General features: G+C 46.1%; 5 protein-coding genes across 5 annotated transcripts; 4 read left to right on the top strand and 1 right to left on the bottom strand.

Moving 5' to 3' along the window:
* Window positions 1-293: 293 nt before the first annotated feature.
* On the bottom strand, window positions 294-4,777 carry E1B28_001909 (uncharacterized protein). The gene is made up of 20 exons (XM_043147885.1): window positions 4,358-4,777; window positions 3,907-4,276; window positions 3,207-3,854; window positions 2,944-3,139; window positions 2,847-2,883; window positions 2,692-2,785; window positions 2,597-2,635; window positions 2,505-2,536; window positions 2,347-2,439; window positions 2,157-2,270; window positions 2,027-2,097; window positions 1,613-1,974; window positions 1,538-1,554; window positions 1,414-1,477; window positions 1,264-1,350; window positions 1,168-1,204; window positions 1,002-1,111; window positions 933-943; window positions 722-871; window positions 294-657 (listed from the first exon to the last, which is right to left on the bottom strand). Exons 3-20 carry the CDS (start codon window positions 3,370-3,372, stop codon window positions 304-306), a joined length of 2,034 nt encoding a protein of 677 aa, XP_043016599.1. The 5' UTR covers window positions 3,373-3,854; window positions 3,907-4,276; window positions 4,358-4,777; the 3' UTR covers window positions 294-303.
* Window positions 4,778-5,808, top strand: E1B28_001908 (uncharacterized protein). The gene is made up of 4 exons (XM_043147884.1): window positions 4,778-4,975; window positions 5,025-5,103; window positions 5,169-5,272; window positions 5,335-5,808. Exons 1-4 carry the CDS (start codon window positions 4,892-4,894, stop codon window positions 5,701-5,703), a joined length of 636 nt encoding a protein of 211 aa, XP_043016598.1. The 5' UTR covers window positions 4,778-4,891; the 3' UTR covers window positions 5,704-5,808.
* A 479-nt stretch (window positions 5,809-6,287) lies between these two features.
* On the top strand, window positions 6,288-7,212 carry E1B28_001907 (uncharacterized protein; the record flags this gene model as incomplete). The annotated part of the gene is made up of 3 exons (XM_043147883.1): window positions 6,288-6,305; window positions 6,382-6,561; window positions 6,763-7,212. 3 exons carry the CDS (start codon window positions 6,288-6,290, stop codon window positions 7,210-7,212), a joined length of 648 nt encoding a protein of 215 aa, XP_043016597.1.
* A 230-nt stretch (window positions 7,213-7,442) lies between these two features.
* On the top strand, window positions 7,443-8,497 carry E1B28_001906 (uncharacterized protein; the record flags this gene model as incomplete). Its single annotated transcript, XM_043147882.1, has 6 exons — window positions 7,443-7,578; window positions 7,623-7,652; window positions 7,703-7,847; window positions 7,904-8,070; window positions 8,122-8,327; window positions 8,384-8,497. The coding sequence occupies 6 exons, from the start codon at window positions 7,443-7,445 to the stop codon at window positions 8,495-8,497; spliced, it is 798 nt and encodes a 265-aa protein (XP_043016596.1).
* A 2,395-nt stretch (window positions 8,498-10,892) lies between these two features.
* E1B28_001905 (uncharacterized protein) lies at window positions 10,893-11,627 on the top strand (the record flags this gene model as incomplete). Its single annotated transcript, XM_043147881.1, has 3 exons — window positions 10,893-10,912; window positions 10,968-11,344; window positions 11,398-11,627. 3 exons carry the CDS (start codon window positions 10,893-10,895, stop codon window positions 11,625-11,627), a joined length of 627 nt encoding a protein of 208 aa, XP_043016595.1.
* Window positions 11,628-15,141: the final 3,514 nt, after the last annotated feature.

The raw sequence follows: 15,141 nt of genomic DNA, 5'->3' as shown, positions 1-15,141 counted from the left end.
TGAATTCTGCCACGTAACGCGATTGAGTACCTACCGTCGAGACCTTTTAGGGAAAAGAATGCTGGTCGTGTCAGCAGTGTACTAGTACTGGATTACAACCTTCTTTGAGTTCACTTGCACTAACTACGAGGCTTGAAGCTTGAAGCTTGAAGTCTGGTCGATGACGTTTGGACTTTGTGGACGTGGAGACCAAAAGACACATTATGTAATCTTCATGGTTTCAGAAGTTTACTCCTACAAGCGCCCACAAGCAATAGACACATTTGCAAACAATTTCGATTCTTGAATGATTTAGCTCCTCTTTTATATATATATAACACTCATAATCGTCATAAATCCGGTAGCGAGCACACACTCCCAGAGACCCATCATGGAATCGCTAACCAGGGCCGCATTCGTTTGCTTGTCCGAGTCCAACTTGGCAGTCGCAGTCGCCGTTTGGATGAAACTCTGCCATTTAGCAATAGTAGCCGTGGGAGCAAAACTCGAAGACTCCGTCCTCAAACTACCGTAGAATATCGCCGCAGTGTCAGCTGGGAGGACTGCACCTGAGAGCGTAGGGTCCTCCCCTCCTACGACTGTCACGCTACCGCCTTTTTCTTCCACGAGTCCAGTGGAGTTGTTTCCGAGGACGAATTCTTTGAGGAAGATGAATGCCTGCGGAGAAAATGTGTTAAATAATTTCGAAGGAATGCAGGGTCAGGTTCCGAAAAGAACTTACCGCCTCTGGAACCGACCGCGGGACAAAATGACCTGCTTTATTGAAGAGCACATAGGTGATGTTCCGTTCTTGATGGATGATACCTTCTCCTCCTGGAAATGGTGTAGATGGTCGCCTCGTGAAGCCTTGGATACCACCGAACGTCGTGTTCTGTCCATGGGCACGCACTCGTTGAGTGAAATTACACCATAAGTGGGAAGAATCTCTTCACCTGAATTACGACTGCGTGGAACGTAAGAACAGTCCCGCCTAGCAGATGACAATATAAAGGATAACTCACCCTCTGCACTGAAATGTTCCACTAATGAGTCGGAATTACCCTCATAGATAACAATCCCAACATTTTGTTTGCTAGCATTGGTCCAGAGCTCGGACATGAACGCTGCAGGTCTGTTCAGAGTAATCATAAGTCCTTTGTTTTTAAGCAGCGGACAGGCGTTACGCACTCGACACTACGATCTCCCCACGGACTTCCAGCTGGGGCTGCATAAGATCGACTGAATGAGACTCTCGGAAGGGGTAACAAATTCTTCTAGACTTACTCAGGCCGGTACTGTTGCCAAAGGGGAACCTGAAACTCGATACCCATGTTTTGTTGGGGGCATGAAGTGCTGCGCGAGTGCTTGGGTCTACATTGATTCCTGATGTGAGCGCGACTAAAGACAATGTATAAAGCTGAATTGAAACCACACCATTCAAAAACACGGTAGGATCAGCGGGCACCTCGGGACTCAGAGCGTCTGGAGTGTCGTATGGCTACGTTTAATCAACAATCAATATAACGCCGAGCGTCCGCGGATACTTGTAGCCACCCACATCGAATTCTCCTTGAGCTATAGTCGAGATAAATCGTTCAATAAGCGCAAAGTAAACGGTTGAGAGTGCACGTACACCAAGGAAAAGTGAAGTTCATCGCGAAGTCCGTCATTTCCTCCCAAAGGAAACAACCATAATCCGGATCCAGCTTTCCTGTGGAAAGGTGTTCCCTTTTCCACTGATCAAGGGTAAGTTTCTGTTGTCCCTGTCTCTTTTCTTTCAATCGCCCATCTTCATGATTTATCCTCTTGACGATCTCCGATACGAAATCTGACCGACTGGGAAAGTTCAGATCGAACCTTCCCCTTCCTCTTACTCTCCCTTCTCCAAAGACCACTTGCGGGTTATGCGTAACATGGAAGGGACTAAGTAAGGAGGGGAAGTGTCCTCCGGTCTGAGGGTATGTCAAGTTCAGGTCGTATCCACAAAGATGTGTCCTAGAGAGCGTGTAATTATTTCTTCTAGACGTAGGACAAGAAACCTACTCACTGTTCGCGGAAATACTGAAAGACTTCCTGATCGAAGTTGATGATCTGCGGCCAGGTCTCCAGTGTATTGACCTTACATCATAACTCACTCAGCCTCTATTGGGATCCGACGGGGTATCAGGACTACATACCGTGGAGATTTCCTCGTATCCAGGGAAAGACCCCATCGCACCATCCCCAATCGCAATTTTACGGAGCTTGACAGGTGGGTTGGGCGTTGATAGAATCGCTTTTGCGATGTATGGCTGTGCGGCGACGGGTAAAATCAGAATTTCATCGAAGAATTATATTATTGAAAGTATAGATGAGGACTGTGCTTACAATGAAAACACCGGCATAACTTTCCCCGGTCAGATAAAACGGACGCGTTGCAAGGCTTGGGAACACTTTGACGACGTTAGCGAGAAATCCGACCTGTTGGATATAGAAATCGGTACTCAGTCTGAGAAGATCGAAGGAATTAAAGAGGAGGAACGTACGAAGTCCTGTCCCAGTTGATCTTCATCAAACACTGTAACCCATCAATTGCGATCAGAACACCAATGTACTTCAGCGACGCCGAACAAATTACCATATCCCGTGGCATCTGAAGTCGAATATCCTACACCAACTGTTTCGAGTTAGTGCGGAGCAGGAAGGCAACGGCAGTGAGTTTGAGAAACTAACCAGGCTGGTCAACCCAAAACGCGTCCGCCAGTTTGTCCCAACTAAAGTTATTCTGAGTCACCGAAAAGTCTCCCTGGACGCGGAGGGGTCCGTTCTAGAAAATTTGTTCGGGTTAAGGCTCGTAAAAAACCCTTCAAATGTAGTAGCTCACGCACTTCAGTTAACAACCCTAACTGACTAGAGGATCCTGGGCTAAGAGCGAGAAGATTGTTGGTTATCGTACTATGATCAAACTTGGAATCGAATACATACCCTCCGTTCAACCAAACCAGCCAAGGCTCATCTTCCTTCTCTCCAGCTCGTGCAGTAAGCGATCCATTTTCCTTTTCGAAAGCCCAAAACCATAATGTGTCATTCGGATGCCCAGCTCGATCGACCGCAATGTTCCCCGCAAAGCTTCGTGAAATCGGTTTCGTGACATTGGGAAGAGTATCGGTGACCTCAAAATCTCATCAATAGGCGGAGAATTAGAACGTGCAATAAACACCTGAGAAACGAGGAAAGGAAAGACATACAGTTTTGCCAATCTGGGCCATATCCACCGCTCGGAATCCCGGTATAATTATGTGGGAAGGTGCTGGGGAGAGTGATTGAACTTTGAGCATAAATCGTCAAAGCCCATGTTAGAGCGATCGCAAGTCGGAGGACACTTGTAGTCCGAGATAACCAGACACCACCCATGGTCAGTGAGGAAGGAGACGCGCGGGGCCAAGGATGGTTAAGGAACCCTTCAGGCCCACACTGGCCCTCTTATATATGTGCTTTTCTCATGTAATGGGCCGGCAAAGAAGGCGAGCGCTCTCCTGGATCCGAGTGGGAACCGCTGCATTGAAAATGGTGTAAAAATAAAAATATCAGAATCAATCAAGGGGCATGTTTCAATAGCATAGCCAGAATCGGGATGATGTGTAAAAATGGCGAACTAGAAGGAAATTTCAATGACGCATTCATGATCAAGACTTCAAGATTCCTCGACAAGACAGGGAACGACGGATAGGTGTATTGTATTGTATTGTTCTGTCCACTTGATTCCAGAAAATTTCTGGCATTTCTGGCACCATTCTAGTATCCAGAAGCCACTACAGAGTCGAAGGGCCGGGGTCAAGCAAGCTTTGTAAGCCTGCTAGTACGTGCGATAGAACCTAAGCGCGGTCTAGTTGGGCCTTATGGAGGAAGTCAGAAATTTATTGGAGACATGATCGTCATACTACGTACCCGAAGAGAAAAAATATAACCGTAGTTTGGCCGTAATCTGTCCTCGCACTCAATTCAACGCGTTGTACCCGAACAGAACCTGAGGGAGGGCACAGAGAGACTATGAATGTACTAGCGTACCCTTGTTCATAGGCTCATATCGTTCTGTCGAAGAGCAGAAATCCATGGAATCTTCGGCATGTCAGGCAAAATGCGGAACGGGGGCCAGGCTCTTCTCCGGGCGAGGGAGGACTCGGTAAGCATTAAAGGAGGCTTTGGCGTTGACACTCTTCTTCCTCGGTGGGTGGTCAAGAAACCTTTTTGCGCAAATGCTATATAGGAAGGCGTTCGCGAAGGTGGTCGACATTTAGAAGTTAAGGGACATGTTCAGCTGTAGCAGATGAAAGAGTGTAATTGTTGACGATTGAGTCAAGCTGGCGTCTTACAAATGCGATCAGACAGTGGTACTCACCTAGCGGTTTAAAAAGGGCCGGGAACGGTGTCGTATAAGCTTTACTCCTCAACTACTTGAAGCTTCATCACTTCGAGTAAGTTTGAGAACGCGTAAATCTGGGTGAAGAAGCGATTTTGACAGTCTTATGATTGATCAAAAGTCTTGGGACATTGAAGGTCTGGATGGATATTTCAAGCACAATCTGAATCAGTTGGGTGCCTTCGGTGACCACTGCTATCACGTACCTTAACTTCCTCGACTTCCTCAGAACGCGTAATCCAGTTTTAGCCGGGAGTACTTCATACATCCCTGATTCCAGTCAATAGCAGAGCGATTGAGAACTCAGTACTCAGTACTTGATGAGGTTTTCTGCTGAAGACCTCAACAAGCTCAACCTGCGGGGCGATCAAAAAAAACAAGAGCGATGCAAAGCGGAATGCCGAGCTCAAATTTGTCATCACCTCCACAAAGCTGTTTCTTACCTATTTCCTTCCACCACTTGACGAGCATTCTCCAACAAGTCGCTATAACATAAACACTACCGAACATAATATGGGTCGGTGGACACAATACGACGAAGATTCTCATCGTCTTCCAGAGGGGTTCAAACGTGTGGGGTACGATTCAGACAGACAGGTGCGCAGTCGTTTCATGCTTTCGCTCGCGTTTACTCAGCTCTACATAGATATACATTTTTGAAGATACAAATGACGGAAGCACCTGGGAAGGCCAAGAGGGTGAAGAATTCGGCGAGATGAGAAAAGGTACGTGGAAAGACTTATTGGCTCAGCTCTATCTGGAATTCTGATACATATATTTCTTTCAACAGTCTCAAATGGCTCTGGTCGCCCACGCCAACGGGAGGAAGACGATGTAGAGTACGGCGCTGCAAGTGGAAGGTCAGATGGATATGAAAGACTCTCATCGGATCCAGTACGTCTCTCATTTTTGTTCTTTCGTCTCCTCTCCTGACCTGAAGTTGACACCTTTTCTAGAATCAGCCAACCAGGTCGTTCCGTGCTGGCCCATACCGTACCCTCTTCCCATTCTTCCTCATCATTGCCGTTGTCCTCCTACTCGTTTGGCGAACCGTTATCGCACCTAATTGGACGGCAGGTCCACACCATAAGCTTCCAACCTGCGCTAACCCTGATCAGACTCATATCCACATTATCGCAAATGGAGACACTTGTTGGGATATCTGTGAAAGGAGCTGGTGTCGAGGTGGTGTTTGTTCCGGAGGCGGTGTTCAGAAGTGTCTCGAGGTCTTGGAGGAAGAGAATGAGAATGACGCATTGGATTGTAAACAGCTCGTGGTGGGAGATGGTATCTGCGTTCCCATTCCACAGTCTTCGATCGCGTGAAAGCAAAGGTAACGAAGGTTTATGTTGATTCGTTGACTGCTTCTTTTACTAGGACAATACATGTCTGTACATCTACATCTTATGAAGCATATCTTTTATAAGTATCGTGACTGGGAACGTCACGTGTCAAAGCGTGACAAAAAAGCTGAAAAATAGTATTTGATATCAACTACTGTAGATATATCTTAGGAGTCACTTGTTATTTCGAAATAAGGACCACATCGGGACCAAACGACAGTTTAGAAACTTGGCTGTTGAATGACTTCCTGGACTCATCTGACAGTTGTGCCAGGTGACACAGAACCCATTACTGCAGCTTTCCGCAATTTTCACCTCGACCCATTCAGTGAACGCGACAACGAACCAGATCTACTCAAAGGTCGCACTCAGGCCGACCATGTTGGCCCCAGCCTTAGGGCACCTAAGGGTTCCGCAAGTTGACGACAGATAAGACGGCACTCACATGATTTGGTTGTTGTCTTATCTGTCGTAAAAGTCGGTCTTTTTCACAGCTCCCCGTTATTGTACCTGGAGATCTCTCGTTTCCCTACCTTTCCTCAAGTCCTCCCGTCATATTTCCTTCGATGCACCCAAAGCTCTTTGTTAGTGTCCTCGAGTTCTTCATGCTCTCCAAGCTCCTCATGCTCTCCCCCTTATCCGTTTTCTAGGGGTTCTCAGGCTGATGGTGCACCTCATGCTCTCCTACACTCCTCGAACTCCCTCAAGATTCTGAGTCGGCTGCTCCTTTTGCTCTCGATTTTCTCTGATCCACTCCATCCCATGCACCTCAAGATTTTTCAGTTTCTTGCTCTCCTTGCTCTCCGTGCTCCTCGAGATTTCCTACTAGACTTTTTCAATGTGAGTTGCGCTTCCTGCTCCCCAGGATCCCAGGATTCTTCGGGCTTTAAAATTGTTCTATGCTCATTTCAGTGGTCTACCACTTTTCTTCATCCCCCACCGCTGCCTTCTGCCTCCAGCACAACTTGAAACTTTTGCCAAAGGTTCATGTACCGTAACACTTAAACTGATTTGATTACGCACTAACACTATAACATCTAGAATACAATGTCTCTTCCTCTGTGGATCGTCCTTTCATTAGGAGGCACACTAACATCTGACCTGGTGAAGGTGAAGGACGTAGAACAGCAGATAGTGGCGGGACAGCGCAGGCTAGCAGAAGGGAAGGAGTTAGATGCTGAAACTGCATGGTTGATCGAGGTGGACAACCAGAATAAGGACTTTGAAAAATGGATTCAGGAGCGGAAACACAGTGTTTCAAATGAAGAAGATTCTGAAGGGAACGACTTCGAGTCAACAGATGAACAGTCAGATGATGAGGACTCGGTGATGCTGTGGGTGCTCACACAGGAAGAATGCAAGCCATTCAAGATCATAAAGCGCACGAAGGGCAATGTATCAGATGACGATGGTGAGGTTGAAGTGAAAAGACTTGTGGCCAGAGAGGAAACGATTGAAACAGAGATTGAGGAGACTGGGTCTAAAAAATAGTCGCTCTACTCCCTTGATGATCCCTAACTAAGCTTGACATGAATTTCATTTGGATGTGGATAAACCAAATGGGATCGGATAAACCATAAGTAATATTAGTATCCTACACAGCATTCTACCATGTGAGCGACGAAATGCGGCAATGATGACCACATTTCTTCAGATCCACGTGTTGACATATGTTTGTATGTTGGTTTGCATCGACCTGTGATGTGTGCTCAACACCGAGTATGGGCCAACACTCCTTATCCAAGAAACTCAGGCTGGACAGCGGGGGCCCTAGGACAAAAGCTCGACTACAACCTATCAATAAGACCCCTCAGGAACTGTTGCAAGAGCTTAAAGCCAACCGGAGCCTCGAAGCAGGTGTGCATATTATTGTTCAAGTATTTAGTTGATGAGATATTTAGGAAACCTGGCCATTGTCAAGCTCTCGACTGGTGCGCTCGCGATATTTTAATACCCGACAATCTGACTGATGCTAATGAAGACAACTGGATGGATGTAGACGATGAAGATTACAACACATTGCCTTTGCCTCCTCCACCAGGTGAAGAAGGTCTGTTCCATAGTCATGCTGGAGACAGTTATGTGGAAGGTGAAGATGGCCTTCTGTCCTCTTTGTTTCAAGCACGGTAAGAATCACTCTTCTTATCAACCTCATTTCTAACGGGACTCTGTTCGTTACTAGTGGTGGAGACAGCCGAATTCGAACAGATTTAGTTTGGAAACAGGTAGACTCGTGGTATAAGCAATTGCCTGTGCTGGTCAATGCCTATTTGGAGTTTCAGAACCAAGGGCCACCAACAAATGCACAGGAAGTGGCAACCTGGCAAATGCCAACCATGGATTTTCACAGTGCGTAGCGCCGTTGATTCATTTCAGCTTACCATCTCAAATACTCTCTAGGTCATCACAATCAGACCCTGTTCCACACAAGCCAATCAACAAGCATTAACGAAACGCTTGCGCAGAATGGCCTGCTTGGTGGAAGTCCGGAAAGTCCAAACATAGCTTTCTCGTTTGGTTTGTTGGATGCATTTCGTCAGATACGTCGTGTATGCCCAAGGTACAGCGTTGAAGGATTGGCAAAATCACTTCAGTATATACACAAGGTACGATCTTGGTTGTTTGGACAGCTTTTTATATCTAACTAACCATGATTTCAAAGCTTCCTGGAGATCCCCACCTTGAGCGCCAACTTCAAACAACATACGATGCATACCTCATGATCATGCGAGAAGTCTGCAACAGGACTGCCAAAGCACTATTCCGTGAAGGTTGAAAAGCGTACTACGAATCCATCTGTCCTCCATGTGTATACCGGGTAGAGGACGAGATACCGCTTATGCCATCTATGCTAATCGCCATGGATGGTAACAACTTGCTCAAGCAAGTTGACCCCGCGGCAAAAGCTGGAAAGGGCCCCAGGATCGATACCAGAGAGTTAAAAGACCCACGGTGGATAGAGGCACATACAGTCGACGAAATGAAGGACGAGGTCACCAATGCCCAGAAAGAAAAAAGGAAGGTTCGTAGGCATCCAGTTTCTATTTGTTCTCCTCCCCCCACACTCCATAACCTTGCCATAATCCTCCATGGGGCGATAGTCAGTGGCTGGTAATGGGCGAAGTATACCACTCAAGAGTCAACCTAATATCAGAGCTACGGGAGTAGCACCAACACCAAATCAACTCAAAAACTAGTAAACCTCCGTGTAAAGTCTATCAATAACTCTACACACCAGGAAAGATTGCAAGGGTGGACTGCTTGGCAAAGGTTACACACAAGATACAGTCTCAATATCGTATGAAGCTCTTATGAAATCAATGTGTAACTGCAAGTGTAAAACACCACAGCTACGGGAATTCTAGGGTTTGTAGGGGTTCTGTTTATTGTCCAGTGGACTAAGTGGGGCTAGGAATTTCGTCTACAGTAAGACTAATTCGAACGATTGGAGACTATTGCCCTCGACGGACACGAAAACTAAGTCCTCGGCGGACACGAACGCTAAGACCCTCGACAGATCACGAAACAGTAATCAAGACCTCGGCGGCCTACAGACGGATAGTTCTCTAGTTTTTGACCTCAACGGTCTCGTATGGTTCAAATCAAATCTTATCGTTTCACTGCACAAAGACAGGGCAAATCTCTCTATTGGTGTCAAGAGCAGTTACTCACGGGCAACCCACTCAGGACTTTCCTACGCACGGGTAGTACTTTTTTATCTATGGATACATGAGCTGCTTTTATACTACTTCTACGCTAGCTTTGTAATCCTATCTCTACTTGTTTCATCTCTAAAAATAATGCACCGTAGCTACGAATCCATGTGGAATCTTATCGCTAGGGGCCGCTACATGTGCAGAATCTTGTCTACGGAGCTTTTCCGTATTCGAATCATATGTTTTGGACCAATCTGGACTGTTCTTCATTCTTGTTTCAGCATGTAGAATGGACCTACATAGGCATACCATATGGTATTTCCTGCCTACAGACCTTATCCTGCATTTCGACGTTATCAAATCATATGGACTTTGTGTGTCCAAGTAGTTCCAGCATATGGATCCAGAGTTCCGAATCGCCGTAGCACCTGAACAGCGCGGACTCCGAGATCCGTTGTTCATTCCTGCCTGGTTCCTAGGTACTCTATCTGTGATCTGGGATCTGTATCATGTCTTTTTGTCTTTTCCTCAGATCGGGACTCGATCTACAGTCATATCAAATTTCTCCTAGTCTGTGTGGTCCTATGTCCGATTTCTTGTCAACTAAATCCCCCGTAGAAGTAGGTTCTCCTAGTATGAAGGTCTTTTGACTCCATTAAGTTCTGCTACAAACAGTTCTGTGAAGACTACAAGTCTTCTAATAGTACAATCCCTTGATATGCCAGTGCATAATAGAATGTAGAGAGTAGAACTCGGTGAATTACCGCTTAAGTCCTCTGCTCATAGTGTTCTACAGGTTTCGAACGGTCATACAGTTTTCTGACACGATCTATGGCTCTCTCTAACTGGTCTAGCTGCACCTACGGCACATTCTATTAGTGGCACTAGCTTTAACTAGCAATTCGGGCTCACTCTAGTTCTTAATACGATAAATATCGCTCCGTAGCACCGTTTAAAGTGCAAAAAGAACCTTGTAGCATAGTCAACTAAGTCGCATTACCGGGCATTGAATACATCTGGAGGCAGTTCAACCTCTCCAAGGGTGCGACAGCCGGGGTGTATTTTACTGCATCAGGTGACTTTGACTCCTTGTCCGGAGTGCGAGTTGCTCTTCATTATTATGAGCTGTTATTCCACCCGCCTGCCATCATTGACTTTGATTCCATTTAGAAACCAAGCACATGATGTCATGCCTCTTCCACGATCCCTGCAGTATCTTTCAATCCCAATGATTCTCAGCTTCCGGTCCTGAATGAAAGTCACGATGTCATCGGTGACAACGATGGCATCGATGACATTGCATGGTTGAATGTCTTGGAAGACGTAGAGGAACGAGGGGATGCAGTGGATGCTGCAGATGCTGAATCAGAGGAATTACTTAGGAGTCTTGACACGTGTGTTGGGAGATGGCAAGCTGCTGCTCCAGAGGGAAGGAAAAGAATGTTTTCTTTCTTCGAGAAAACAGGTGTCTTTGTCGCCGTCTGTCGACACGGGCACTTACTACTGATCTGTGATATGATTAAGAGTGGAGAACTGTGAGTTTCAATACACTACTCTTTTATGTCCACCACTGATTAGTGTGACTTGCAGTATGAAATATCCTTTGGCCATCGTCAAGCAGCTGCTGGATGACTTTGGTCGCGAGCTCGCAATAGGATATGATATAATGTGCGCATTTTACACCACCATGCTGCGCAGTCAGAAGCTTGGTACAAAGGTAGCTTCATATGTCGTTTGTGGTGTTGTTCCCGCCTTTCACAGCCATGCCCACAATCGCAAATGTCAAACCTGTTGGCATCCGCAATATATTCCCGGGGTTGGGCTGACAGATTTTGAGGACTGCGAGCGAATGTTCTCACTCTCTAACAATCTTGCCTCCACCACATGTTTGGCAAACTCCTTTCATCGCCGTCAGGCTATTATTGAACACTTCTACTTCCAAGACGAGGATAAGCATACAGCTTCAGGTGAGTTCTCTATGCAACTGCTCTAATACAACTTTGCTTAACGATTGCTACAGGGAACTTGATATATGAGAACTACTGTCAGGCTTTGAAACGTATTGAACAAGATGGTCCTGAATTTGAGAAGAAAGCTCAGGAACTCGATCTTTCTCCCAGTGATTGCGAGAGGCTCTTGGACATGGAACAGAAACATCTCAAGGAGGCGGTAGAGGAGAAACCTGAGGTGACGCTAATGGGCGAAGAATACCACTCAAGAGTCAACCTAATATCAGAGCTACGGGAGTAGCACCAACACCAAATCAACCCAAAAACTAGTAAACCTCCGTGTAAAGTCTATCAATAACTCTACACACCAGGAAAGATTGCAAGGGTGGACTGCTTGGCAAAGGTTACGCACAAGATCACAGTCTCAGTATCGTATGAAGTTCTTATGAAATCAATGTGTAACTGCAAGTGTAAAAGCACCACAGCTACGGGGGTTCTAGGGTTTGTAGGGGCTCTGTTTATTGTCCAGTGGACTAAGTGGGACTATGAATTTCGTCTATGGTAAGACTAATTCGAACAATTGGAGACTATTGCCCTCGACGGACACGAAAACTAAGTCCTCGGCGGACACGAACGCTAAGACCCTCGACGGATCATGAAACAGTAATCAAGACCTCAGCGGCCTACGGACGGATAGTTCTCTAGTTTTGACCTCGACGGTCTCGTATAGTTCAAATCAAATCTTATCGTTTCACTGCACAAAGACAGGGCAAATCTCTCTATTGGTGTCAAGAGCAGTTACTCACGGGTAAACCACTCAGGACTTTCCTACGCACGGGTAGTACTTTTTTATCTACGGATACATGAGCTGCTTTTATACTACTTCTACGCTAGCTTTGTAATCCTATCTCTACTTGTTCTATCTCTAAAAATAATGCACCATAGCTACGAATCCATGCGGAGTCTTATCGCTAGGGACTGCTACATGTGCAGAATCTTGTCTACGGAGCTTTTCCGTATTTGAATCATATGTTTTGGACCAATCTGGACTGTTCTTCATTCTTGTTTCAGCATGTAGAATGGACCTACATAGGCGTACCATATGGTATTTCCTGCCTACGGACCTTATCCTGCATTTCGACGTTATCAAATCATATGGACTTTGTGTGTCCAAGTAGTTCCAGCATATGGATCCAGAGTTCCGAATTGCCCTAGCACATGAACAGTGTGGACTCCGAGATCCGTTGTTCATTCCTGCCTGGTTCCTAGGTACTCTATCTGTGATCTGGGATCTGTATCATGTCTTTTTGTCTTTTCCTCAGATCGGGACTCGATCTACAGTCATATCAAATTTCTCCTAGTCTGTGTGGTCCTATGTCCGATTTCTTGTCAACTAAATCCCCCGTAGAAGTAGGTACTCCTAGTATGAAGGTCTTTTGACTTTGTTAAGTTCTGCTACGAACGGTTCTGTGAAGACTACAAGTCTTCTAATAGTACAATCCCTTGATATGCCAGTGCATAGTAGAATGTAGAGAGTAGAACTCGGTGAATTACCGCTTAAGTCCTCTGCTCATAGTGTTCTACAGGTTTTGAACGGTCATACAGTTTTCTGACACGATCTACGGCTCTCTCTAACTGGTCTAGCTGCACCTACGGCACATTCTACTAGCGGCACTAGCTTTAACTAGCAATTCGGGCTCACTCTAGTTCTTAATACGATAAATATCGCTCTGTAGCACTGTTTTAAAGTGCAAAAAGAACCTTGTAGCATAGTCAACTAAGTCGCATTATCTCCCCCAAACAAAAGAGGACTGTCCCCAGTCCATCTACGGACTGAGCACAACATCATCTTCTATCGTTTGAATTGATCTACGGCTTTTTCATTTGGTAGTTCTACTAAAAGCCTTCAAAATGGCCCGTAGATCTACTTAATCTTATCTACGGTGTACACTCTAGTGTACAACTGTCAAGTCTCTGACTTAGAGAAATTTTGAGCTCGAGCTCTACGCTGACCAGCGCTAATGTTCCCAAAAAGGAAATGTTCCGACATCAAAATGATTTTCCCACGCCAGAACTCCTACGATGCAATGTTCCGTCGTTAATTACTTCCATCATTTCTTAATTATGGCCTCATCATTCTGTAGATGATTTCAACAGCCTCGAGGCTTTAATTTCCGTAGATCTGGAATATTCTACAACATTCTGCGATGTTCTATGGTCATGTGCTGGTTCATATGTTGGATTTGGCTATAAAAACCGCAGCAGTTGGACTTAGCAGGAATTTTCATTCCTCCCTTCTCCCACCTGCTCTACGGTCGCTCTTCGCCGCCATCCTTCAAATCGTCTTCACCGCCGCTCTCAACGTTCTCGAGGTGAGTGGGGACAATCTACGGAGGCTTCGGAGTCTGCTCCGAGGCCTGTAGATTGTTTTCGCCTCCCTTATTGTTTTTACGGTGTCGCATACTAATGCGACGCTGTAGATCACATCAAATGCCTTCCAAGCAAGACAAGGGCAAGGGCAAGGCCCTGGCACTGGTCCCCTACATCCCGTCTCCTATAATTCTGGACGCTCTAGAGGCCAACCTCCTCTTCGTTCACCAATGGATCGCAGATCTCAACAATCGCCTCATCGCTAAGGTGACGGAAGACCCGCAATTGTTCGAAGAATTTCGAGACAATAGCTCATTTTTGGTGCGTTTTTCTCTTCAGGATCAATTTTGTATGCTCTAAGTTCTCATTTCTGCCATAGAACGATCTCCACCATCAAATTGTGCGGTTTCGCGATGAAATCTGGATCTCCCCCGCCCTTCAGATGATGGCTACCCTCTCTTTTCTTGCTGACGATTGGAAGGTACCAGGAGACGAGTGGATGTATGGGGAACCTGAGTTCACCCACCTACTCGAGGTCCTCGGTGTAAGTTCTTATTTCTACTGCATTTCTCTAGCTTATCGTTCTCATAGCGATTTGACTTCGATTCCGAGCCTCCCGAATTCTACCTTTCAGACGCTCCAAGATCAACTTCCCCATCTACGGTAAGCTTTCATGTTCTTTTCATTTCTTTTTGGATGCTCAGCTCTTGCCGTAGCTTCCTCGCTCCGCTCTTCCGGTCTCTCCTGTGGTAGCTACGCGCTCTCAGGATGTTGCTACGGGTTCGTCCCGGACAGCCAACACTCAACCGGCTTTTGGTTTGCCCGAAGCTGGTCCCTCTTCTCTTCCGGTTGCTGGACCGTCAAAACCAGCCCAAAAGCGAAAGGTAAAATTTTATTCTTTGTTTTATTTCTATTCTGACCTCGATTTCTAGGCTCCAGATTCATCTACGGCGGGCTCTTCTCAGCCCAAAAGAGTCAAATCGGCGAGAGCTCCAGTCAAGAAAGTGGTTTTCCTGGAGGCTTCCAATGATGCGGGGTCTCCCCCTCCTTCAGTGAGCACTCCCTTTTTCTTATTCATTTTTAGTCTTCAAACCATCTTTTAGCGTTATAAGACACGATCCCGGGGAAAGAAACCTGCTACGGCCCTAACTTCCGAATCAGAGGTTGCGGCCGCTGTCACTTCTTCGAGCCCCAGCCCATCAAAATCTTCGAAGGTCAAGGGAAAGAAGAAGGCCAGTGATCATCGCGATGGAACTTCCGTAGATGATCTGTGGGTTTCTGCAACCCCATCTCATGTGTTTCCCGAATCCTGGATCGGAGCCGCACATAGTAAATCCTTCAGTTCTTTATTTATTCATTCCTTTCTTACGCCGTAGCGCAGACATGGATCTTCAGTTCAACTTTGGCGATGCCAAGTTGAGCTTTAAATCGCTTCTGGCTGCGGG

This window comes from Marasmius oreades, chromosome 1 (assembly GCF_018924745.1).
Source record: "Marasmius oreades isolate 03SP1 chromosome 1, whole genome shotgun sequence".
Taxonomy (NCBI): domain Eukaryota; kingdom Fungi; phylum Basidiomycota; class Agaricomycetes; order Agaricales; family Marasmiaceae; genus Marasmius; species Marasmius oreades.
Note: the sequence above shows the minus strand (reverse complement) of the source record. Positions and strands in the feature narration are given on the sequence as shown.

Excerpts from the sequence above, each read along its gene's own strand:
- E1B28_001909 (XM_043147885.1), bottom strand. The coding sequence starts at position 3,372 with ATGGGTGGTGTCTGGTTATCTCGGACTACAAGTGTCCTCCGACTTGCG. Across the intron at positions 1,351-1,413 it reads TCCTACCGTGTTTTTGAATG|ACCCAAGCACTCGCGCAGCA; the intron begins GTGTGGTTTCAA and ends GAATCAATGTAG. Across the intron at positions 1,205-1,263 it reads TGGCAACAGTACCGGCCTGA|CCCCAGCTGGAAGTCCGTGG; the intron begins GTAAGTCTAGAA and ends GATCTTATGCAG.
- E1B28_001908 (XM_043147884.1), top strand. The coding sequence starts at position 4,892 with ATGGGTCGGTGGACACAATACGACGAAGATTCTCATCGTCTTCCAGAG. Across the intron at positions 4,976-5,024 it reads GGTACGATTCAGACAGACAG|ATATACATTTTTGAAGATAC; the intron begins GTGCGCAGTCGT and ends AGCTCTACATAG. Across the intron at positions 5,273-5,334 it reads AAAGACTCTCATCGGATCCA|AATCAGCCAACCAGGTCGTT; the intron begins GTACGTCTCTCA and ends CACCTTTTCTAG.